This window comes from Perognathus longimembris, chromosome 3, assembly GCF_023159225.1.
Source record: "Perognathus longimembris pacificus isolate PPM17 chromosome 3, ASM2315922v1, whole genome shotgun sequence".
Lineage (NCBI taxonomy): Eukaryota > Metazoa > Chordata > Mammalia > Rodentia > Heteromyidae > Perognathus > Perognathus longimembris.
In genome coordinates, this window is record NC_063163.1 from 71925782 (window position 1) to 71950077 (window position 24296).

General features: G+C 51.1%; 1 protein-coding gene across 3 annotated transcripts in view; it reads right to left on the reverse strand.

Annotated features, from left to right (window-relative positions):
- Nucleotides 1-6181: 6181 nt before the first annotated feature.
- Nucleotides 6182-24296, reverse strand: part of Col5a3 (collagen type V alpha 3 chain) — a 44147-nt gene continuing 26032 nt past the window's right edge. For all 3 annotated transcript variants that reach the window (XM_048342187.1, XM_048342186.1, XM_048342184.1), the window contains exons 32-67: nt 23705-23758; nt 23221-23265; nt 22953-23006; nt 22799-22843; nt 21879-21932; nt 21727-21780; nt 21588-21641; nt 21355-21462; nt 21111-21200; nt 20845-20898; nt 19182-19289; nt 18975-19082; nt 18841-18894; nt 18440-18493; nt 17127-17234; nt 16992-17045; nt 16485-16538; nt 16346-16399; nt 16182-16235; nt 15767-15874; nt 14217-14270; nt 14015-14068; nt 13745-13798; nt 13608-13661; nt 13156-13263; nt 12745-12798; nt 11533-11586; nt 11282-11389; nt 10681-10734; nt 10565-10600; nt 9596-9649; nt 9089-9287; nt 8894-9006; nt 8182-8250; nt 7183-7422; nt 6182-7089 (exon numbers count right to left, since the gene is read on the reverse strand). In XM_048342187.1, the coding sequence (XP_048198144.1) occupies nt 6943-7089; nt 7183-7422; nt 8182-8250; nt 8894-9006; nt 9089-9287; nt 9596-9649; nt 10565-10600; nt 10681-10734; nt 11282-11389; nt 11533-11586; nt 12745-12798; nt 13156-13263; nt 13608-13661; nt 13745-13798; nt 14015-14068; nt 14217-14270; nt 15767-15874; nt 16182-16235; nt 16346-16399; nt 16485-16538; nt 16992-17045; nt 17127-17234; nt 18440-18493; nt 18841-18894; nt 18975-19082; nt 19182-19289; nt 20845-20898; nt 21111-21200; nt 21355-21462; nt 21588-21641; nt 21727-21780; nt 21879-21932; nt 22799-22843; nt 22953-23006; nt 23221-23265; nt 23705-23758 (2820 nt within the window). In that variant the 3' untranslated portion in view covers nt 6182-6942. The remainder of the gene's footprint in view (nt 7090-7182; nt 7423-8181; nt 8251-8893; nt 9007-9088; nt 9288-9595; nt 9650-10564; nt 10601-10680; nt 10735-11281; nt 11390-11532; nt 11587-12744; nt 12799-13155; nt 13264-13607; nt 13662-13744; nt 13799-14014; nt 14069-14216; nt 14271-15766; nt 15875-16181; nt 16236-16345; nt 16400-16484; nt 16539-16991; nt 17046-17126; nt 17235-18439; nt 18494-18840; nt 18895-18974; nt 19083-19181; nt 19290-20844; nt 20899-21110; nt 21201-21354; nt 21463-21587; nt 21642-21726; nt 21781-21878; nt 21933-22798; nt 22844-22952; nt 23007-23220; nt 23266-23704; nt 23759-24296) is intronic.

Sequence of the window (24296 nt, forward strand, 5' to 3'; positions counted from 1 at the left end):
CAAGCCCCAGAAGCAACAACAACAAACCCACGGGCCCTGAGTTCAAGCCCCAACACAGGCCCAACAATAAATAAATCAACAAACAAACCAGGCAGACTGCTCACACATCCACACACAATGCTCTTGCACACAGGCTCAGAGAGATGCTCACACACAACCACATGCTCACAATTTGTCACAGTCACGCTGCCCCTCCCTCATCCCCCCACCTTGCAGGCAGAGTGTCACAGGCACAGGGCCTCGGGGCCTCCATGCTGCTGTCCTGCCTGTGAAAAGCCAGGCTTGGTGGGAACCGGACTGTGAGAAGTGAGTGCAGAGGTCATAGTGACTCAGGAGGCCTGGGAAGGGGAGAGCAGAGGGGGGAAAGGGAAGGGGGGGGAGAGGGGAGAGGGATGGGAGGTGGGCTGGCTTCCAGCACATGTGTTTCTCATTACAGGCCTGGGAATTGAGGCCGGAGCTGGCGGGACAAGAAGACCTAGTAAAGCCTGCAGCTGGGCCAAGGCCGGAAGAAGCTGGGTCCTTGCGCCGAGGTTAGGCAGCCGGAAACTGGCTCAGCACCATGGAAGCTCCCAGTGCTGAGCCAGAACAGGCTGGTGCCAATTTCAACTCCTGCAGAAGCCCTGGGAAGGATTGATTTCAGAGAGGAAAAGCAAGGCTCAGAGAGGTTAAGCTACTGGTTTAGGGTCACACAGCTGGAAGTAGTGGGGCTGACAGTCTCCCCTTCTAGGTCTCCAGGCAGCCTTGGATAGTCCCCCCACCCCCAGCCACGTGGAGACTGAACACTCCTGAAATGGATTTGTGTGCCTATGAGAAACACACTCCCCCCACCCCCCCAGCCAGGAATGGGCTAGCATCGCCTGTAATCCCAGCACTCAGGAGGCTAAGATCAGAGGATAGAGTTCCAGGCCAACACGGGCTGCACCTTTTTATTTATTTATTTGTTTATTTATTTAGCCAGTCCTAGGGCTTGAACTCAGGGCCTGGGCACTGTCCTTGAGCTTCTTTGGCTAAAGTCTAGCACTCCACTGCTTGAGCCACACCACCACTTCTGGCTTTTTCTGTTTATGTTGTTTTGAGGAATCGAACCCAGGGCTTCATGCATGCCAAGCAAGCACTCTACTGCTAAGCTAAATTCCTAGCCCCTGGGCTGCATTTTTGAGATTGCATCTCAAAAAATAAAAAATCCCAAATCATATGAGCCCCAGTAACTCACGCCTGTAATCCTAGCTCCTCAGGAGGCTGAGATCTGAGGCTCACAGTTTGAAAGACAGCTGGGGCACAAAATGCCCATGAAACTTTTTTTTGTGCCAGTCCTGGGGCTTGAACTCAGGGCCTGGGCACTATCCTTGAGCTCTTTTTGCTCAAGGCACCACTTCAGCCAGAGCGCCTCTTCTGGCTTTTTCTGTTTATGTGGTGCTGAGGAATCAAACCCAGGGCTTCATGCATGCTAGGCAAGCACTCTACCACTAGGCCAAACTCCTGTTGTCCCCTGTCCCCCCCCACCCCCAGACTCTTATTGCCGATGAACCACCAAAAAAGCCAGAAGTAGAGCTGTGACTTAAGCAGTAGATCACTAGCCTTGAGTGAAGAAAACACACACACACACACACACACACACAGAATTAGAATGAAGTTCCATGGACCCTCAGTCCATGTGTGCAATTGTGTGTGTGTGTGTGTATGTGTGTGACTAACTATCTCTGTACAAGGCCACAGTGGTCCCCTGTCTAGATGTCTGCCCTGCCCCCAGCTGAGAATACTGGGTGTCAGTAATTGCTCAGGAAGCAGGAGCCGGTGTGATTAATTATGGCTGTTGAATATGCAAATCAGCTGGGGGCTTTCCCAGTATGCTGGCTGTAAGGCTTCACAAATGTAGGAAGTGGAGCTACCCTTCCCCTCCCCCCCCAATGGCCTTCTGACACCGCTCTCAATTAACCTTTAATTTAAAGGGTTGCATTTCTCATTCATTAGCAAGCTTTGGCCTCATGAAAGCATCCTTATTAAGGTATACATTAACAGTCCCTTCCCTCCAAAATGACCATGGTGGGATGAGTTGAAATGGGCAAACCCAAGACTGGTGGGTCTGCATTCAAATCATGCACTGGAGCCGGGTGCTGGGGCTCACGCCTATAATTCCAGCTCTTCAGGAGGCTGAGATCTGAGGATCTAGGTTCAAAGATGGCCCAGGCAGGAAATCCACAAGACTTTTATCTCCAATTAATCAGGGGTCAAAAAAGCCAGAAATGGAGCTATGGCTCAAGTTGTAGAGTGCTAGCCTTAAGGAAAAAAGCTCAAGAACAGTGTCCAGGCCCTGAGTTCAAACCCCAGGACTGGCCTTTGCACACGTACACACACACACACACATACATATACACACACAGTGGCAAAAAAAACAAAACACCCAAAACTCTCCTTAGGAGATGTCTTTTTGTTCAGCAAAACTAACTATGGATTTTCCTTTCTTGTTAGCTCTAGATTTCAGGCAAGTTCTTTTACCTTTGTGTTCCCCTGTTTCCTCATTTGCAAAATGGGAATAACAGGTTATTATGATGCATGGAGAAATTAATCCAAATAAGACTTTTGTGTGGAATGTGTCAATCCTGGGGCTTGAACTCAGGGCCTGGGTGCTGTCCCTAAGCTTTTGTGCTCAAGGGTGGCACTCTACCACTTGCACTGCCATTCCATTTTCGACTTTTTTGGTGGTTAATTGAAGATAAGAGTCTCACAGAGCTGGGCACCAGTAGCTCATGCCTGTAATCCTAGCTACTCAGGAAGCTGAGATCTGAAGATCGCAGTTCAAAGACTGCCTAGGCAGGAAAGTCCATGAGACTCTTATCTCCAATGAACCATCAGAAAACCAGAAGCCCAGGCCCAGATGGATTCACCAATGAATTCTATAAAACCTTTACTGAGGAGCTAATACCAATATTCCTCAAACTCTTCCGTGAAATAGAAACAAAGGGAGAAATCCCAAACTCATTCTATGAAGCTAATATCATACTCATTCCCAAACCAGGAAGAGACCCAACAAAAAAAGAACTACAGACCAATATCACTAATGAACACAGACGCAAAGCTCCTCAATAAAATATTAGCTAACAGGATCCAGAAACTGATCAAGAAAATTATACATCATGACCAAGTAGGCTTCATCCCACAGTCACAAGGATGGTTCAACATCCGTAAATCAATCAATATAATTCACCACATCAACAGAACTAAAATCAAGAATCACATTGTTATCTCAGTTGATGCCCAAAAAGCCTTTGACAAAATACAACATCCAGACTTATTAAAAGCTCTGGAGAGAACAGGAATAGATGGAACATTCCTCAAAACAATAAAAGCCATATACAACAGACCAACTGCTAACATCATATTAAATGGAGAGAAACTTAAATCATTCCCCCTAAACTCAGGAACAAGACAAGGATGCCCACTCTCCCCACTTCTTTTCAACATAGTGCTGGAATCCCTAGCCATAGCAATAAGGCAAGAGGAGGACATCAAAGGGATCCACATCGGCAAAGGAGAAATCAAGCTATCCCTATTCGCAGACGACATGATCTTATATCTGAAGGACCCAAAATACTCAGTCCTCAAACTCCTACACCTCATAAACCATTTTGGCAAAGTAGCAGGATACAAAATCAATCCACAAAAGTCAGCAGCTTTTCTGTACACCAGCAGTGTACAAGCAGAAAAGGAAATTATGGAAACAATTCCATTTACAGTAGCCAATAAAAGAATAAAGAATAAAAAATAAAGAATAAAAGAATAAAGAATAAAAAGAATAAAGGGATCAACCTAACCAAGGACGTGACGGACCTATTTAATGAGAACTATAAAAATCTAATAAGGGAAATCAAAGAAGACACAAGGAGATGGAAAGCCCTCCCATGCTCATGGGTAGGCAGAATCAATATAGTGAAAATGGCCATATTGCCCAAATTGTTATACAAATTCAATGCAATCTCTATCAAAATCCCAGTTACATTCTTCACTGAAATAGAGAAAGCAATCCATAAATTCATATGGAACAGCAAAAGACCTAGAATAGCCAAAGCAATTCTAAGCAAAAAAAAGCAGTGCAGGAGGTATCACAATACCAGACTTCAAGCTCTACTATAGGGCCATCATAACAAAAACAGCCTGGTATTGGTATAAAAACAGGCCGGAAGACCAATGGATTAGAATTGAAGATCCAGAAATAAAACTGCACTCTTACAGTCAGCTGATATTCGACAAAGGAGCTAAAGACATAGAATGGAATAAACATAGCCTCTTCAACTATACTGGTGCTGAGAGAACTGGGCAGCTATATGCAGAAAACTCAAAGTAGACCCAAGCCTATCACCATGTACCAAGATCAACTCAAAATGGATCAAGGACCTCAATATCAGACCTGAATCCTTGAAACTACTGAAGGACAGAGTAGGAAAGACGCTAGAACTTATAGGCACAGGAAGGAACTTCCTGAATATAGTCCCAGGGGCACAACAAATAGGGGAGAGACTGGACAAATGGGACTACTACAAATTAAAAAGTTTCTGTACAGCTAAGGACATAGCCACCAAAATAGAAAGACAGCCAACCATATGGGAAAGGATCTTTACCAGCACAGCAACAGACAAAGGCCTAATATCTGTCATCTACAGAGAACTCAAAAAACTAAGCCCCTCCAAGCCCAATAAATCAATTAGGAAATGGGCAAAGGAGCTAAAGATAGACTTCACAAGAGAAGAGATAAAAATGGCAAAGAAACATATGAGGAAATGTTCAACATCCCTGGTAGTAAAGGAAATGCAAATAAAAACAACCCTGAGATACCACCTCACTCCAGTTAGAATGGCCTGTACTCTGAACTCAGGCAACAACAAATGCTGGAGGGGGTGTGGGGAAAGAGGAACCCTTCTCCATTGTTGGTGGGAGTGCAGATTAGTACAACCACTTTGGAGAACAGTATGGAGGTTTCTCAAAAAGCTCAATATAGACCTACCCTATGACCCAGCCGTAACACTCCTAGGCATCTATCCTGAACAGCAGGTCCCAAGATATCAAAAAGACATTTGTACTTCCATGTTTATTGCTGCACAGTTCACAATAGCCAAAATATAGAAACAACCCAGATGCCCCTCCAAAGATGAATGGATCCAAAAACTATGGTACCTATACACAATGGAATACTACATAGCGATTAGGAAATGGTCAGAACTTGAACAAATAATGTTGAGTGAGACAAGCCTAGAACACAGAAAACAAAGGGGCATGATCTCCCTGATATATGACTGTTAAGATGGGGTGATGGAGAGACAGTAGAGACCAGGTCTGTGAAACCAAAAACTGCTTGTCAAATGGTATTTCCCACAGGATTGGGTCAGCGACCCAACATTATGTAACTAAAACCAAACAACTACTCAACATATAAAGGTCAAAAATTGACCTCTCAGTGGAATACAATAGCTTAAAAGCTATGAATGTACGTTCATATAAGACTACTGTCGACATATTGTCTAAGGTCGACATTACATTTAAAGCCCTAGGCGAATTTTCTTGGGCGTAGGCCATGTGGCTACTGTATGTGTTCTTGGTACATTGTGTATTGTATATATGTCTACCTGACCTAGGGAAGGGAAAGAAAAACAGGGTGTAAGATATCACAAGAAATGTACACACTGCCCTACTATGTAACTGTACCCTTTTTGCACAACACCTTGTCAAAAAAATTGTGTTTAATTAATAAATAAATTACAAAAAAAAAAAAGAAAACCAGAAGTGGCGCTATAGCTCAAGTGGTAGAGTGCTAGCCTTGAGGACAGAGGGCCCTAAGTTCAAGCCCCACGACCAATCCAATCAATCAATCAATAAATAAATAAGGTCTCACAGACTTTCCTGCCCAGGCTAGCTTCAAACTATGATCCTCAGATCCCAGCCTCCAGAGTAGCTAGGATTACAGGTGTGATCCATTGGCTAAGACTTCTGTGTTTGCAGTGCTGTGGAATCCAGGGCGTCCTGGAGTCAACCATTGCCATTGTCCAGGGGATCCAAGTATAGTTGTATTCCCAATAAATTTGCTTAGTTCATTAACACAGGTAGTCCCCTCAGGTGAGACAAAAATGCAGCGTGTATGTGTGTGTAGGTGGGGTTAATACCAGACAAAAAACAGCAGCAGAAACACAGTTCATTGGTTTATTCTCACACTGGAGATGGGACTTCTCCCTAGGGAGGTTGGGGGGAGGAGGTGGGGAGGAGGGGACTGTGCTAGAAATATCTCCTGGGATCTCCTCCCCTTCCCTTCTCTTTTCCCTCCCCTGTCCCAGCCTTCTCTATGGAAGAAGTAGATTAAATATAACCACAGAAGAGATGGTTACCAAAAAAAAAAAAAAAAAAAAAAAAAGACCCAGGGATTCATAGGGCAGCACCTTTGAAGGATCCTGATCCATGCCTGCCATCTTGGCCCCCACACTACCTGGTGGCAGCAAGAGAGGCCTGGGAAAGAAGGGGTGAGGGGGAAGGGGCACACAGCTCTCCCAGAGAGGGGAGGGGAGGACATCCAGTGCTTAACTATGGCAAAAGGTAGCACCAAAGGGAATTGGTTGGCAACCTGGGAGGGGTGAGGCACAGGCATGGGGCTGGGGGTTTCCTTAGCTCTGAGTTTGAAGCTCTTTGCAGGGGGGCAGGGGCGGGGAGGGAAGGGGGTGAATGAGGTTACAGAGGAGAAAGGGGCAGAAGACAGTTAAGCCCCCAGAACCCCTGGGAAACCCGAGGACTCCATCCCTCAGGCTGCCAGGGAGAAGACACCTGCAGAAACCCATCTTCAAGACCCATAGTCTCAGAAGGTAATAAATATGGCGCCTTCAGAGCCACAGCACCCCACAAGACCCCATGAGAGGGGATCCGTCACTTTACTTCTTTCCCATCCTACCCCCACCCCCAAGATCTTCAGCTGCTAAAGCACACAGGCCCAAGTTCAAACCCGAATTTCTGATTGGTCTGGCCAATGTCCATGGCGGCGACATCCCACAAGGGCAGGAAACCCACTGGAGAAGAACTGAGTTCCAAGATGGTCCTCGCCTGTCCTTTCCGAAGCTGGCCGTCAGAAAGACACACAGACATGAGTTCAAGGGAGGGTGAGCAGGAGGCGGGAGCCCTCCCCTCCCCACCCCCAGCCCACTGCCTTACTCGGCAGCCATCATGGGGCACCCTGATGGTGGCTGTGGCTGTCTGATTGAAGGACAGCTGCTCTCTGTTGGTCCCCAGGAAGCGGAGGGAGCGGCGATGGTCACCCATGGCTTCGTCCAGCCAGGCAACCGAGTTCTGGCACGTGTAGGTAAAGCGTTGGTGAGCCGTAGCACTCAGGAGTTTCAGGAAGGTCAACTGTACCACGTTTACCGGGGCTCCATCGGCATCCACATATGAGAACTATGGGGGACATCAGGGCAGGGCAAGGGATGGAGAGTACACCAGGGCTCCCAAAGCCAGCTCCTGGCATTTTCCTAGTGGCACATCTGTCACCCTTGCCATATCCCCACCACAGCCTGGAGACCTATCTGCCCCTCACCACCACTACTCCTATTCATCTTGACTCAGTTGACCTCCTGAGTCTTGGCCATTTCTATTTAGGATTGTTTGTGTGCACTGTCCCTTGAGCTGTTTTGGGCTCAAGGCTAGTGCTCCACCTCTTGAGTTACAGCTCCACTTTTGGCATTTTTGGTGGTCCATCAGAGATAAGAGCCAGGGCTGGCTTGGAACCATGATCCTGAGATCTCAGCCTCCTGGGTAGCTAGAATGACAGACGTGAGTGCCTGGCATCACCAGCTCTTCTTGACTGTGCCTTTGTTTATGGTATTTCTGTCTAGAACACTTGGCCTTGCCCTCTCTACCTTGCTCACTCAACTTTGACTCCAGATGAGCCAGGACCTCCAGCAGGAAGCCTTTAACTGCTTCCAGCTCTCCTTGTGGATTTCTACCCCATCTGCCCTTCCCATCCATGCCAGCATCATCACTGAGTGGGCTGACCAAGCACCGGCAGCAGGCACACGTCCATGCTGCCCCTTTCCCACTTCCTGCCGCAGAGGATCTGTCCCTTCTCCCTCCTGCCTTGGAGCTCCTCCCCCGAATCCTGTTATTAGTCCCACCACCAATAGTCAAGCCACCCCCACATCAGCCTCTGTAACCCACCTTCTTCCCTCGCCGGAAGGTGCTATACCAGTTTCCAGGCTTCTCCTTGGACCAGGAGGCCAGTTTCACCTGAGGGAGGATGGGAGGACGCATGACTGCCCGTGTGTCCCTGCTCTGGCCCTGGGAGTGTGCTCCAAGCCGCCCTCAACCAGCGATTGGTCAGGTTTGCCCCACCAGGGCAGCTCTCAACCAATGACTGGTAGACCTTGTGAATGAATCTCCAGAACCCTGTCCCCGCCCCCAAGCAGCCCTCAACCAACGACTGCTGGAGCTCGTGAATGAATCCCCAGATCGCTGGCCCCGCCCCAAGGCAGCCCTCAACCAATGACTGGTAGAGCTTGTGAATGAATCCCCAGATCGCTGGCCCCGCCCCCAAGCAGCCTTCAGCCAGTGATTGGTGCTAGTGAAGAACTCCCCAGCTCCCCGGCCCCGCCCACAAGTGGGGTGCCTCTCAGATGCCTGCTCCGCGTTTTCATACACAGACACAGACACACACACAGACACACAGACACACAGACACACACACACACACACACACACACACCGTTCCTCCGTGGGACTGAGCCCTGGGCGGTCCTTGGGACCATCCTTCCCTTCCCCAGGGCTGGAGCTGCTCCTTGGGGCCTCATGCATTCTAGCCAAGCCCTCCCCAGGAGGCCAGGTGTGCGTGGGACGGAGCGGGAAGGGGTGTGGCCCCGTTCTAGTCACTCACGGTCTCGAACTTCTTGTCGGGATAGAGGCAGGTCTCTCCTCCTGCCGTGAAGTTGCAGAAAACCCGGAACGCATCCCGCGCGCAGCCCTGATTGGGGTCAATCCAGTACTCCCCTGCGGCAGAGTCGGAGCCCAGGAGTCAGCCGAGCGGTGACCCCAGGCGCACCTGTCTCCCCCACGAAGGCCCAGGCCTCACCATCGGGCAGGTGAGGGTGGTTGCGGTGGAGCTCGTGGCACATCAGGCCTGGGCGCTCGGCGGTGCCCAGAGGGCGCTGCAGCTGCGCCACCTCCAGGCTCAGAGAGTTGAGAGAAGCCAGCACCTCCTCCAGGCCGCTCTCCGGGAAGCCCTGGGCCGCATGACGCCGAAGCCGCCGGTGCAGCTCAGCAGGGGGACCCTGCACCAGGGCAGAAACAAGGGGGGAGGAGAGGGAAGCAAGGCAGAGGAGGGGAGACAGGCAAGTGAAAAAGGAAAGAGACATGGGAAGGGGAGGCAGAAGAAAAGATGAAGACCCAAGGAGGTCAAAGCCTGCATGAATGTCACCACAAGTTGCCACACACACCCTAGGAACCCCCAGGCCCTCCTGGGAGCTTTCCTCCCCAACCTAACCATCTGGCTGAGCTGTAGGGAACCCAATGAAGACACCCCAAATCTAGTCATTCCCTATGATTCTGGTGCATAGCCCTCTCTGCTTTTAAAACTTACTGGGGGGCCAGGAGGACCTGCAGGTCCAGTGTCTCCACGGGGACCAAGGGAGCCCTGTAGAGGGAAACCACATTGTGATGAACTCTTGTTTGTGAAGAGCATTTCTCTGCCAGCACGTGTGCACACGCACACACCCATGCAGACGCGCATGAACACACAGAGCTCTGGGAAGGACTCCACAAGTTCAGTACTAGACATAAGATGCTTATTTTCAAGGAGGGTGCTGGTGGCTCATGCCTGTAATCCCAGGAGGCTGAGATCTGTGGATCATGGTTCAAAGCTAGCCAAGGTAGAAAAGCCTATGAGACTCTGATCTCCAATTAAGTACCAAAATGCCAGAAGTAGAGCCTTGAGCAAAAAAGCTAAGGGCCAGCACCCAAGCCCTGGGTTCAACTCCCATTACAGGCACAAAAAGAAAAGAAAAAAAAGATACACAATTTCTTTCCAACATGTCAGATGTCCCAAATCAACATCTTCCTGTGTTTGGCAAGTTATTATCCACTTGGCAGAGCTGTTTGCTTTCTTAGTTTATAAAATAATGCTGCATCCATCAGACAATTTATGACAGCTTAGATTCAATAAAATACAATGGACTGCGTTAAATAAATATTTGTCTCTGGGAAAGCCAGTTTGAGATGATGCCATTTCTTTTTCTTTTGCATTCATTTAATTTTGGCAGTATTGGGTTTGAACTCCTGGCCTTACCATTGCAAGGCAGGAGCTCTACTGCAGTGCCAGGCCCCCAGAAGGAGACCAAGCCCTAGAAGTGGGCCATGCCCCAAAATGCCTGACTGCGCCCCCACATAATGCCCCATAAGCCACGCCCTCCCATAGCCACACCTCCAGTGAATAAGTACTGCTGAATATGTTTGGCTGCATGAATAAAAACTTGAAGGAATGCAGAAGGCAAAGGTGAATCTGATGAAATGGGGGGGGGCATGGCAAAAGCCGAGGGCAGCAGCTACTCACCGGGGACCCTTTAGAGCCTTTCTGTCCCAGAGGTCCCTGTAGGGTAGAGACAGGGAATGCTGGGGTCCTGGCCTGATTCACCACCGTGATGCCACCCCACAACCCCCCATACTTACTGCCACACCTGGGGCTCCAGGATGGCCCAAAGAGCCAATGGGTCCAGGGGAACCCTGGAGAAGAGACATTGGGGTCACTATTAATAGGATGCACCCCATTGCCCAGTTGCATCTTCCATCTCCTCCAAGGCAGACCCCAAGCCCTAAACAAGCTTCCAGTTCTCCTATTGACCCCCCAACTCCACCTTGTGTGTGTGTGTGTGTGCATACACGTGTCTGTGCACACGTGCGCGTACACCAGTCTTGGGGCTTGAATTTAGGACCCAGGTGCTTTCCTAAGATTTTATTTTCCCAAGGCTAGTGCTCTACCACTTGAGCCACAGCTCCACTTCTAGCTTTTTCCTAGCTAATTGTAAATAAGAGTCTCATGGGCTCTCCTGCCTGACTGCCTTTGAACTATGATCCTCAGATCTCAGCCTCCTGAGTAGCTGGGATTACAGGCATAAGCCACCAGTGCCTTGGCTTCCCAACTCAGCTTTGAAGCCCCCAAACAGATGTTCTTTATTTCACCTCACCCACAACCCCCACCATTCCAGGCCCAGATTTCCCAAGCAGCACACACCCACAGTCCCCAAACAAACCCCCACCCCAGTTCACTCACAGGATCTCCCTGGGGGCCTGGAGGGCCCTGCACGCCTGGCAACCCGCGGTCCCCCTTCTCACCAGCCTCCCCCGGGGGGCCGATGAGGCCAATCAATCCAATATGGCCCTAGAGGGCAAAGAAGCATGGGAGGGAGACGGAGTAGGGAATATGAAGGTATTTTTCAAGTCTTGGGGGTAAGGAGTTAGAGAGCAGAGGGCATCCCAGTCTCTCAGCCCCTTGGCCAGGTGAGCAAGGAGTGGAGGCCTTACCTTCTCCCCCTTGGGGCCTGAGTCTCCCTTTAGCCCTGGAAGGCCAGAAGGCCCCTGTGAAGAAGCAAGAGTCAGTTTTCTGGGGGTTCTCAGTGCGAGATTCCCAAGGCCCAGGTGGATGACCGGGAAATGGTCCACCAGGAAACTGCCCACGTTTCAGATAGGAATAACCAGAGAACAGTCGAGAGATAGATGGAAGGGATGAGGAGGAATGAGGAGGGTTGGCTGGAAGATGGTGAATGACAATAGTCAGTGGCCAAGATCACTGTGCATGGTCAGTTGTAGACTAGTAAGATGGAGGGTCATGCTGGGTAGAGATCTGTACACCTGCAATCTCAGCACTAAGGAGGCTAAGGCAGAATGATAGAATGTTCTCAGGTTCAAAGCCAGCCAAGACCTTGACTTAAAAAAAAAAAAAGGCTGGGCTGGGAATGTGGCTTAGCAGTATAGTGTTTCCCTAACATGCATGAAGCCCTGGGTTTGATTCCTCAGCACCACATAAACAGAAAACATCAGAAGTGGTGCTGTGGCTCAAGTGGCAGAGTGGCCTTGAGCAAAAAAAGGAGAAGGAGAAGGAGAAGGAGAAAGAGAAGAAGAAGGAGAAGAAGAAGAAGAAGAAGAAGAAGAAGAAGAAGAAGAAGAAGAAGAAGAAGAAGAAGAAGCAGAAGCAGAAGCATCCAGGGAGAGTGCTTAGGCCCTGAGTCCAAGCCCCAGGACTGGGGGGGGGGGGGGGAGTGGGTGTGGCTTCATAGTGGGTGTGGCATGGTTAGGTGGTAAGGATGTATGTAGTTCAGTGGCAGAGCGTGGTTCTGTGGTGGTGGTGTGGCTATGTGGCAGGGGGTGTGGCCCCATGGTAAGGAATGTATCAGCTATCTAGCACATACTAGGTCTTGGTTCCATCCCCAAGCACCACAAAAAAGCAATGAAAAGATGGAGAGTTGCTGTGGACGGTCAGTATAGGCCCTTAATTGGACCTGGGGATTCACACCTATAATTCTAGCTACATGAGAGGTGGAGATTGGGAGGACCATGGTTCCAGGCCAGCCTTGATAGAAAAATCTGCAAAGAATCAGTCTCCACTGAAGGAAGTGGGGCCAGGTGGTACACACCTGTCATTCCAGCAATGACAGGAAATCTAAAAGTAGGTGGATTGCTGTCCAGGCTCAAGCCCAGGCAGGAAGTGAAACCCTCAAGAACAAAGGAGTCTCTTACCAGAGGGCCTGGAGGGCCCATTAGCCCCGGGGATCCCAGGAGGCCTGGCTCACCCTAGGACCAAAACAACATGGGTAGGCTCTTCATTGCAGCACCCTATGTGGATGCCCCTACAACCCACCGAGTCAGTTTTTTTTTTTTTTTTTTTGGCCAGTCCTGGGCCTTGGACTCAGGGCCTGAGCACTGTCCCTGGCTTCTTTTTGCTCAAGGCTAGCACTCTGCCACTTGAGCCGCAGCGCCACTTCTGACCATTTTCTGTATATGTGGTGCTGGGGAATCGAACCGAGGGCTTCATGTATATGAGGCAAGCGCTCTTGCCACTAGGCCATATCCCCAGCCCCTACCGAGTCAGCTTTGCCCAGCTGTGACCTGCCCCCCCGCCCCACGTTTTCAATGCCCCATCCCACTCACCACAGGGCCAGGAATTCCTGGAAGACCCTCAGGCCCAATATGTCCAGGGGACCCACGAGCCCCCATTGGGCCTGTCCGTCCTGGGGGTCCGTCAGGCCCTGGGTCTCCCTGAAATGAACAAAGGAGGGGAAAAAGAGTCATGGGGAACCAGGGGCTGGTGGCTCACACCAATAATCCTAGCTACTCAGGAGACTGAGATCTGAGGATGGTGGTTCAAAGCCAGCCCAGGCAGGAAAGTCCATGAGACTCTTATATCCAATGAACCACCAGAAAACTGGAAATGGCGCTGTGGCTCAAAGTGGTAGAGTACTAATGTTGAGTAAAAGCAGCTCAGGGACAGCACCCAGGGCCTGAGTTCAAGCCCCATGACTAACAAAAGAAAATAATGGTGTCGGGGGGCTACCTGATGCCCCAGCACAAGGACCTCCCCAGAGGGTGAGGAGGAGTCTCACCTTGGCACCCCTCTCTCCTTCTCTTCCTTCTGGACCCATGCGGCCAGGAGGACCCTAAGGAGGGAGAAGGGGGACTGAGTGTGCAGCTGAATGGCACACCCTGGGGACAGAGCCCCCACCAGGATGGCATTACTCACCCTTTTGCCTGGAGGCCCCCGAGCACCAGGCTCCCCAGAAGCTCCTGGAGGCCCCTGGAAAGAAAGGGCAGAGGGCTGAGGGTGGCTGTCTCAAAGTCATGGTACCCCAGACATCATCCTGGCACCAACCTTCAACCCCTCTCCCCCTGAAGCCACACACCTCCAGAGGTTGTCCCACCCTGAGGAAGGAAAGCAGGATCCTGGGTACGTCAATCCTGCCAGCCCATCCCTCTGGGTCTCCATCAACCCCACCACCACTCCCCTACTCACCGGTCCCCCAACATCTCCTGAGTCTCCCTTCTCCCCAGGGTGGCCATCAATGCCCTACAGGGTTGAGAAGGAAGATAAAGAATTAGGGGAAAGGTACCCCATGAGACTTTGAGATGGGGCTTGAGGAAAGTGAGGAATATCTTCAGGGGAAATGGGGACAGAATTAGGGGACATGCTGGGTTGTGGGAGGGGCCACACTTACTGGAACCCCAGGATCTCCTGGGGGCCCCAAATCTCCGGGAAGCCCTGTGGGACCCTGAAATACAAATGATTCATAAGTTGCCTCTCCGTTAGCAAGAGGTCATTGATTTATCATCGTCATCGTCATCGTCATCATCATCATCAATAGTTAGTTAGTCAGTCAGTCAGTCATGGGGTTTGAACTGAGGGCCCGGGTGTTGTCCCTGAGCTTTTTTACTCAACGCTAGTGTTCTACCACTTTGAGCCACAGAGCCACTCCAAGTTTTCTGGTGGTTCACTGGAGATAAGAGTCGCATGGACTTTCCTCTCTGCGCTGGTTTTGATCCTCAGATCTCAGCCACTTGAATAGCTAGGATGACAGGCCTGAGCCACTGGCACCCAGCCATTGATTTACTGAATGGAGACACAGTGTCAATTCAGATTGCACAAAATCCTCCTGGGGAAGGGGGTGTGCAGCCAACCTTCAGGGGCTGGAGTCGTGGTATTTCCTCATTCACTTCATCACCACCAGTCCTGCTCCTGCCCTGCACCCACCCCCCAGGCTCCATCAAGAGGCAAACAGGCAAACAGGCCTCAACCTGCATCCCAAGGTCAAATCCCATACTACCCAGCATTGACCTTGACCTTCCAACATGGTTAGGAATGATGCAGTGTGAAATTAACTTTTACTCCATAGCAACCATTGCTTATGTCACTCATTCATTCATTCATTTGTGCATGCATACATTCAGTGCTTCATTCACTCGTCGATCATTCATTGCTTTTTTTTTCGGCCAGTCCTGGGGCATGAACTCCGGGCCTGAGCACTGTCCCTGGCTTCTTTTTGCTCAAGGCTAGTACTCTTCCAACTTGAGCCACAGCGCCACTTCTGGCTGTTTTCTATATATGTGGAGCTGGGGAATGGAACCCAGGGCTTCATGTATATGAGCAAGCACTCTTGCCACTAGGCCATATTCCCAGCCTCTCATTCATTGCTTTATTTCCACTAATTCATTCATTGCTTAATCCATTCACTCATTTGTTGCCTCATTTATTCACTCATTCAGAGCTTCATCCTTTCACTTATTTATTGCTTCGTTCATTCTTCCACTAAGTCATTCACTGATTCATTCATCACACATTTATTCATTCATTGCCTCATTCCTCCATTCATTCATTGCCTCATTCATCTGCTTATTCATTCATTGACCCATTCATTCATTGCTTTGGTCTTTCACTTATTCATTGCTTTGTTCACCCATTCATTCACTGTCTCATCCATCCACTCATTTATTCTCTGACGTTTTCATCCACTCATTCATGCACTCATTGCTTCCATCTTCCACTTATGCATTGCTTCATTCACCCATTCGTTCACTGCCTCCTTCATTTATTCATTTATTCTTTGGCTCTTCATTCTTTCCTTCCCGCTTTATTCTTTCACACAGAAGCACCATCCACTCACTCAGCCATGTCCTGAGCTCATCACAGGACCACTAAGTCGGAGAAAGGCTGCCAGCTGGCAGTGTGCCCCAATCTTCACCATCGGCACTCCCCTCCACCCTGACTCACCATGCTTCCTTTAGAGCCATCTTCTCCAGGCAGTCCTTTCTTGCCTGGGGGTCCAGCAGCCCCCGATGGACCTGAGTCCCCCTTTTCACCAACTTCCCCTTTGGGACCCTTGCAGAGACAGAGGTCAGGGGTCAGAGGGTCAGAGGGACCTGGCCTCTACAGAAATAAGCTGGACCTGCTATCAGGCTAGGCTAGGACATTTCTGGGATCTGGGGCCGGAGTTGCCTAAGGCAACCGAGGGTCAGAGGTCAGAGACAGGTAGGACTGACATGAGTCTGGCGCACAGAGGGTTCCAGTGCCCCCAGTGCAGCACTTGCATCGTGTTCAACCTGCACAACCTCCATGTCACCCAGCGTGTCAGGGGACTAGGGGCTCCTGAGAAGGGAACAGGGGACCAGATTGAATAGACACTCACTGGAATGCCAGGGGGTCCTGGGAGGCCTGGGTCTCCTGCCTCACCCTGCTCACCCTGCAGGGGGCAAAGAGAAATCAGGCAGACAAGGAAGGGGCTCCCCAGTACAGACACCCCAATATTGGCAGGGTTGACCCCTACTTTCCCTCCCTCTGCCCTTCTCTCACCTTCGTGCCCACGGAGCCCGGCTGGCCAAGTCCTCCAGGCAGCCCCGGGGGGCCCTGAGACAGCAAGAGGGCCCAGTGAGAGGGGGGAAGCCCGTCGCCCCTTGCTGGGAAGCTATCCTGCCCCCTCAAGACTTCTTACCTCAGATCCGCTGGGGCCATGAGGACCCCGAGGCCCGGGAGGCCCATTGGGACCCTGTGAGAAGATACAGAGTTATCCAGTGTCCCCCATGACTCCCTGGCATTGCAGTGAGCAGCCTGAACCACTGTGCACTGGGGCCCTCTGCGCAGCCTAGGGACTTTCAGCAAGATAACCAGAAACAGCCGGATAGAGGCGGCTCATGCCTGCCGTCCCAGCTACTCAGGAGGCTTCGATCTGAGGATCATGGCTCAAAGCGTGCCTGGGCAAGGAAAGTCCAGGAGACTCTTATCTCCCATGAACCAGCAAAAACATAAGCCAGAAGTGGAGCTGTGGTTCAAGTGATAGAGCATCAGCCTTGAGTGAAGGAGCTCAGAGAGAATATCCGGGCCCTGAACACAAGCCTCAGTACCAGCACCCCAAGAAAGATCCCTTATAAGTGAACCCACAATGGACGCAAAGGTCTCCCACCCTTCCCCAGTGCCCCCCCCTTTTCCTGGGAATCCATACCATGGATCCCACATCTCCGACCTCCCCTTTCTCTCCTGGAGGGCCTGGCAGTCCCTGTGGTACAAAGAAGCAAATTTGGGGTACAGGGTGTGGGGAAATCAGAATGGCCAGCCCCCCCCAAGCTCAAACACCTACCTGCAAACCTTGAGGGCCAATCACACCCACAAAGCCCCTGACTCCTTCATTTCCTTTCTGCCCAAAGAGGCCTGGGGGTCCCCGACGTCCCTGGGCCCCGTCAGCCCCCTGGGAAGAGGACAAGGGCAGAGAAGAGTCGGGGGGGTCCAATCAAATGATGGTGAGAGGGTGAGGGTCAAAGGGAAGGATTGAGGCAAAGGGTTGGGAGTTGGTTTGAGGAGGACTAGAGTTGGGTTTGGAGTTGGGGTTCTGGTAAGAGTCAGGGTTAAGGGTCCAGGGGAAGGTTGGAGATGGGGACAGAGAGAGTCAGTTTGGGATTTAGGTTATGAACATGAGAAGGCTTTGCATGGGTTAGGGAGAATTGGGATCAGGTTAAAGGTTTGGGTCTCCTATGGCTTAAATGTGCCTCTCAAAGGTTCATGTGTTGGACCAAGTACCTGTAGCTCAGACCTGTAATGCCAGCCACACAGGAGGCTGAGATCTGAGGATTAGTGATTCAAAGCCAACCCAGGGGGCTGGGAATGTGGCTTAGTGGTACAGTGTTTGTCTAGCGTGCATGAAGCCCTGGGTTCAATTCCTCAGTACCACATACACAGAAAAATCCAGAAGTAGTGCTGTTGCTCAAGTGGTAGAACAAAAGCAGGCTAGGGACAGTGCTCAGGCCCTGAGTTCAAGCTCCAGGACTGGAAAAAAAAATCCAACCCAGGCAGGAAAGTCCATGAGACTCATATCCAATGAATCACCAGAGAACCAGAAGTGGAGCTGTGGCTCAAAGAACACTAGCCTTGAACAAAAGAGCTCAGGGTCAGCATCCAGGCCCTGACTTCAAGCCCAGGAGTAATAAAAAAAAAAAAAAAAAAAAAAAAGCGGGAGAGAGCCCTGAACTGCTGACATGCACACAGGGGTCTCACCATAGGACATGCCTTGCTGTGGAATGTCCCTGGGGGCTGGGGACATTCAGGATGGAGCCCAGGGTTTCAGATATTCTAAGCAAGTGTGGAACAGGGAGCCTCCTCCAGCCCTTGAACCTCCATTCTTTATACATCACCCAGCCCTGGGTATTTTGTGATAGGATTAGGGGGGGGGGAAAAAAAGACTTGGCCAGATTCCAAGCCAAAGCTCAAGTTGAAATGTAGATTTGGGACTAAGCTGGGGTTTGTTTCAGTGGCAGGAGTGAAGAGAAGGTTTGAGGAGGGGCAGAGATGGGGTGAGGGCCCCGTGGAGGGGAGACCAAAGCAGGGATCGATTCAGTCCTGGGGACAAATGTCCTCTCTCTTTCTCTCTCTCCATTGAGCCAAAGCCAGGAGACTCACCGGGGGGCCTGGGTGTCCCACAGGACCCCGAATTCCTGCTGGTCCTGGCGGGCCCTAGGAGAAGGAACAGAATAGAAAATTCCCTTAGTTACCAGGTGTGGTGGCCCACACCAGAAACCCCAGCTCCTCAGCAGGTTGAGATCTGAGGATCACAGTTCGAAGCCAGCCCAGGCTGAAAAGTCTGTGAGACTCTTATCTCCAATTAACCACCAAAAAGCCGGAAGTGGCGCTGTGCTTAAGTGGTAGAGCACCAGCCCTGCGCAAAAGAGCTCAGAGATAGCGCCCAGGCCCAGAGTTCAAACACCCCCCAAAAAAACCTCAGCAAGACAAACCTCCCCAGCCCACCTGGACATTCATAACTGGGGTCTCCCCCCACACACACACACATACACACAACTCACCGCATCTCCCTTGTCCCCTCTGCTCCCTTTGTGACCAGGGGCACCCACTTCTCCCTGGGGAGGAAAGAAATAAGGGAGGATGGAGCCCCTCCCACTCCATCCCCCATACCCACTCTTGTCTGCAAACCCCTCACCTTGTCCCCTTCCTCGCCAGAAGGCCCGGCAGCTCCAGGGGGGCCCTGGAGCCCCAGGGGTCCCGGCACACCATCTTTGCCAGTGGGACCAGGGGAGCCACGTTCTCCCTGATGGGGGAGACAATAAAAAGGCGGTGTGAGTGCTGGAAGGCTTTGCAGGAGCCGGACTCACGTGATGCTGAGGGGTGGGATGGGCAGAACACTTACCGGGGACCCCTTCTCTCCTGCCGGACCCATCGGGCCTTCACCTCCACTCTGGCCAGGAAGCCCAATGCCTCCAGTTGGGCCCACAGGGCCCCGCTCACCGGGGGAGCCCTGAAAACAGGGTAGACACAGAAGTGAAGCATTCCTAATGCTTTCCTTTATGTAGATTTTCTTTCTTTCTTTCTTTTTTAATTTCTTTCTTTCTTTGAGGGTCCCAGGGCTTAAACTCAGGGTCTGGGTGCTGTACCCGAGCTTCTTATGTTCAAGGCCAGTGCTCTACCACCTGGGCCACAGTGCCACTGCTATCTTTTTCTGAGGGTTCATTAGAAATAAGAGTCTCATGGAGTTTTCTCATCCCAGCTGGCTTTGAACCATGGTTCTCAGATCTCAGCCTCCTGAGTTAGCTAAAATGACAGGCATGAGCTACTGGCACCGGGCCTATGTCAGTTTTTGTTTTGTTTTCTTTTGCTTTGCCAATCCTAGGACTTTGACTCAGGGCCTGAGCACTGTCCCTGGCTTCTTTGTGCTCAAGGCTAGCACTCTACCACTTGAGCCACAGCACCACTTACAACTTTTTCATATATGAGGAATTGAACCCAGGGCTTCATGTATAGGAGGTGAGCACTCTACCACTAGGCCACATTCCTAGCCCCTATGTCAGTTTTTAATCAAGAAACCCAACTGGGCACTGGTGGCTCAGGCCCATCATCCTAGCTACTCAGGAGGCTGAGATCTGAGAATCTAGGTTCAAAGCCAGTCTGGGCAGGAAAGTCCATAAGATTCTCTTATTTCCAATGAACCACCAGAAAACCAGAAGTGGAGCTGTGGCTTAAAATGGTAGAGTGCTAGCCTTGAAAACAAAAGTTCAGGGACACCGCCCAGGCCCTGAGTTCAAGCCTCATGACTGCCCAAAAGTAAAAAAAGTTAATCAGCCACAGGTATTGCATTACAACAATGTGAAGATTCTGTTATTGGAGTTTTATTTTTATTTTTTTATTTTTTTGCCAGTCCTTGGGCTTGGACTCAGGGCCTGATCACTGTTCCTGAGCTTCTTTTGGCTCATGGATAGCACTTTACCTCTTGAGCCACAGTGCCACTTCTGGCTTTTTCTCTTTATGTGGTGCTGAGGAATGGAACCAAGGGCTTTGTGCATGTTAGGCAAGCACTCTACCACTAAGCCACATTCCCAGCCCTGTTGTTGGGGTTTATAATCACGAGAGAGGATGGGTCCAGCCACAGTCCACAGTGATTTTTGGTCAATCATGGGGCCTGGGCGATGTTCCATAGCTTTAGTGTTCAAAGCTAGTGCTCTAGCACTTAAGCCACAGCTCTTGCTTCAGCTTTTTGGCAGGTGATTAGAGATAAAAGTCTCCCAGACTTTCCTGCCCAGGCTGGCTTTGAACCTCAGTCCTCAGATTTCAGCAGCCAGGATTACAGGCGTGAGCTGCCAGTGCCTGGCTATGGCTGTCACAACATGACAGAAGGAGAAACCAAAGCTTTCCAAGAGACACAGCCACCCTGTGAATGGCACAAAACTGGGTATCTCCAGTCTGTCTGACCCCAAAGATGGCTAGGCCTCTGTTCGTGGCAAAGCTGTGCTTCTAAGATACCCCAAGATGTCCCTCCCCCACTCTCAACCCAGCAGATAGATGTGAGTTCTACTTACATTAGCCCCAATGGGACCAAGGGGGCCCTTGTCACCCTTCAAACCAGTGGGTCCCTGAGGGAAAGAATGGGCCACAGTTATGAACCCCCCAAGGGAACCACCATGTCTTTTCACTTTGCAGGTCCCCCCTTCCTTATTCCTTTGTCCACAGTGACCCTGAGGAACCCTCATCACAGCCCCCCCCCCTCACCAATTGAGCTTCTTCTCTGCTTCCCAACCCCAGCCAGGCACATACAGGGGTTGAGGGGAATCCCAATGATACTCACCGGGTCCCCGGGGGCCCCTTGGGAACCAGGAAGGCCTGTGGGTCCAGGCGGCCCCTCCTTTCCAAGAGGCCCGAGGGGTCCGAGTTCTCCCTGCAGAAGTACAAGGGAGATGGGTCTGCCTACAGAGACAGGGTGCTAACCCCCCACAATCTATGACTCTGAGCCCCTCAGAGTCATAGGTAGATTGCATCAATGAGATTTTAAGAAGAGTCACACAACATCCCCCACAGGGCCACCCACTCACCTTGGCGCCCTCTCTGCCTTCCAGGCCTGGGAGGCCCTGCTCCCCAGGAGGTCCCGGGGGGCCCGGGGGACCCCTCTCACCCAGAGGCCCTGCATCCCCGACCTTTCCCTAGACAGCAAAATGGTACATTGTGAGTGGGGATGGTTTGTGGGGGTGCATCAGAGATCCACTTCCCAGCCATGTTCCCCAAATGGTACAAGATGGGAGGAGGCACCTTGCAGGATCACTTATACCTGTGGGCCCAGAACACCAGCGGGTCCAGGGGGGCCTGTCTGACCTTGGAATCCCTGGGAAGAACATTGAAAGTGGGGTGTGCATGGGAGAGGAAGAAATAGAGGGCCCAGTAAAGTCTGGGGTTTCAGGATCACTCACCAACTCTCCTCTCGGCCCAGGGTGCCCCGATACCCCATCTTTTCCTTGAGGACCCTAGGTGGTAAAGTTTAAGAGTTGGAGTATAGATACAGAGCTTTCCCCTTCCTGATCCCCTCCCACCTGTCCCCACCAATCAGGATGGCCTCACTCACAGGGGGCCCCTTTGGCCCAGGGAATCCTGGGGGGCCTTGCAGACCAGGGAGGCCCTGAAATGAAACCAGAAATAATAATAATTACTATTATTACTATAACCCTCCTGCCTGCACTCTCCCCTATTCCCACATCCAAAACTAGTACACAGCCATGTGTGGTAGTGTACACCTGTAATCCCAGCACTCGGGAAGCAGAGGAAAGAAGATCAAGAAGTCAGTCAGACCCAGGCCCTGGTGTCGTCCTAGCTACTCAGGAGGATGAGATCTGAGGATTGAAGTTCAAAGCCAGCCTGGATAGGAAAGTCCATGAAACTCTTATTTCCAATTAACCACACACACACATACACAGAAAAAGCTACAAGTGGCATTGTGGCTCACACGTGGTAGAGCATTAGCCTTGAGGAAAAGCAGCTCAGGAATAGCTCCCAGGACCTGAGTTCAAGAATGAGGACTGGCACAAAATAAAGGAAAGAGAAAAAGGACAGGAGGAAGGAAGGGAGGAAGGGAGGGAGGGAGGGAGAGAAATAAAGAAAAATTCAGTCTGGGCTACACAGAAGAGACCTTATCTCAAAACAAAATTATTAGCACTGTGGAGTGCTTCCAGTATGCCTGGCAGGGCTGAGCTGTCTGGCAGTGTGTTCTTTCCTTTTATGTGCCTGTGTGCTGGCCCTGGGGCTTGAACTCAGGGCCTGGGCACTGTCCCTGAGCTTCTTTGGTAGAAGCTAGCTCTCTACCACTTGAGCCACAGTGCCACTTGCGGCTTTTTCTGTGTATATGGCACTGAGGAATCGAACCCAGGGCTTTGTGCATGTTAGGCAAGCACTCTACCACTCAGCGGCCTTCTCATCCCCTCTTCCACTTCTTATAAAGCCACTAATACCATTATAATAACGTTGCCCATCTTCTGCCACCCCCCTCACCTTGTCTCCAGGAACTCCAGTGGACCCATCCTGACCCACATCACCCTAGAACAAAGTAAAGAGACTCCAGGCACAGAACAGCTGGGGGGCTGGGGGGTGAGGGGCTGGGGGGCTGGGGTAGGGTGGAGGGTCCTGGTCACCCGCCCACTCCTACCTTGGGGCCTGGTTGTCCTGTGGCCCCAGGCTGCCCCCTCTCTCCTCGGGAGCCCTGCACAGAAACAAAGCAGCTGACACCAGCAGCAAGCCCCTCCCTCCCACCTGCAGCAGGCCCCTCCCTCCCACCTGCAGCAGGCCCCTCCCTCCCAGGCCCCATCCATGCTGCAAGGCAGCCATGACTCAGCCCCTTCCTCAGCCCGCTGCGCCCCCTCCGCCCCTCCTTCGTCCCCAAGACCCAGCCAGGTGCGGGCTCTTTGTTTTCATACTGGAGGTCCCCGCTCTCCTTCGAGGCCTGGCTGTCCTGCTTTGCCCTGAAAAGCAAATGCATTTGTTGAGGGGAAAGCAGAGATAGGGTGCCAAACACGACAGGTGTACGAATGCACCTCCCAAAAAAGATGTCTGCCACTCACTACTCACAAGCTTTCACACACATACAAACACACACAAACCATTTGCTCACAACCACGCAAAGAAAGGCCACAGACACTCAAGTTGGGCACTGTGGTGCACACCTGTAATCCCAGCTCTGCAGAACCGCATAGAGCAGGACTGCTGTCTGAGGATAGCCCCAGGCAAACCATGAGACCCTACCTAAACAAGGACAGCAAACAGCACCGATGTGGGCATACCAATTTCTAAACACACACACACACACACACACACACACACACACACACACAGCGCCCACCTTGACTGTGCAAAGACATGCTGTCCCCTCCACAAACCCTTCTTTCCCAGGTTCAAACTCACCCGCTTTCCTTTCTCTCCTAATGGTCCCAGGGGACCAGGAAACCCAATCGATCCCTGAGAAGAGAGATACAAGGAGTGAGAGTTAGGCAGAATTGAAGGGTGCTCCTTCCTCTAGGGCTCTTCCAGTGGTTTCTTTGGATCGTCCCAGCCCCAGGCTTTTCCAGAGCAGCCATCTGTCCTCCTCCCCTCCCTCTGCCCCCTTCTCCCTTCACTCCAGCCACAGTCTTCCTTCATGTCTCCCAGATACACACTTCTCACATTTCTGCCTCAGGACATTTGCACAGGCTCATCCTCTGATGCCCTCCCCCATAGCCAATAGATTTTGGCCGCCTCTCTTAAGGGAACATCTCTCAAGCTCCCATGAATGTCTGCTTGCAGAAGTGGAAAGGTTTACTTAGCTACAGTGCCTTGAATGTAATCCCAATTCTATTTATGTCCTGTGTGTTTGCTATTGGGAATACTGTGATTTCACATACAAAAAATTCTCAGAGAGCTTAAGAAATATAAATGGCAAAAGGAAGATGGCTACGGGAACTCAAGCAAAATCACTAGGAAGAAAGTTTGGGGGAGGGGTATTAAATTGTGTGTAGGC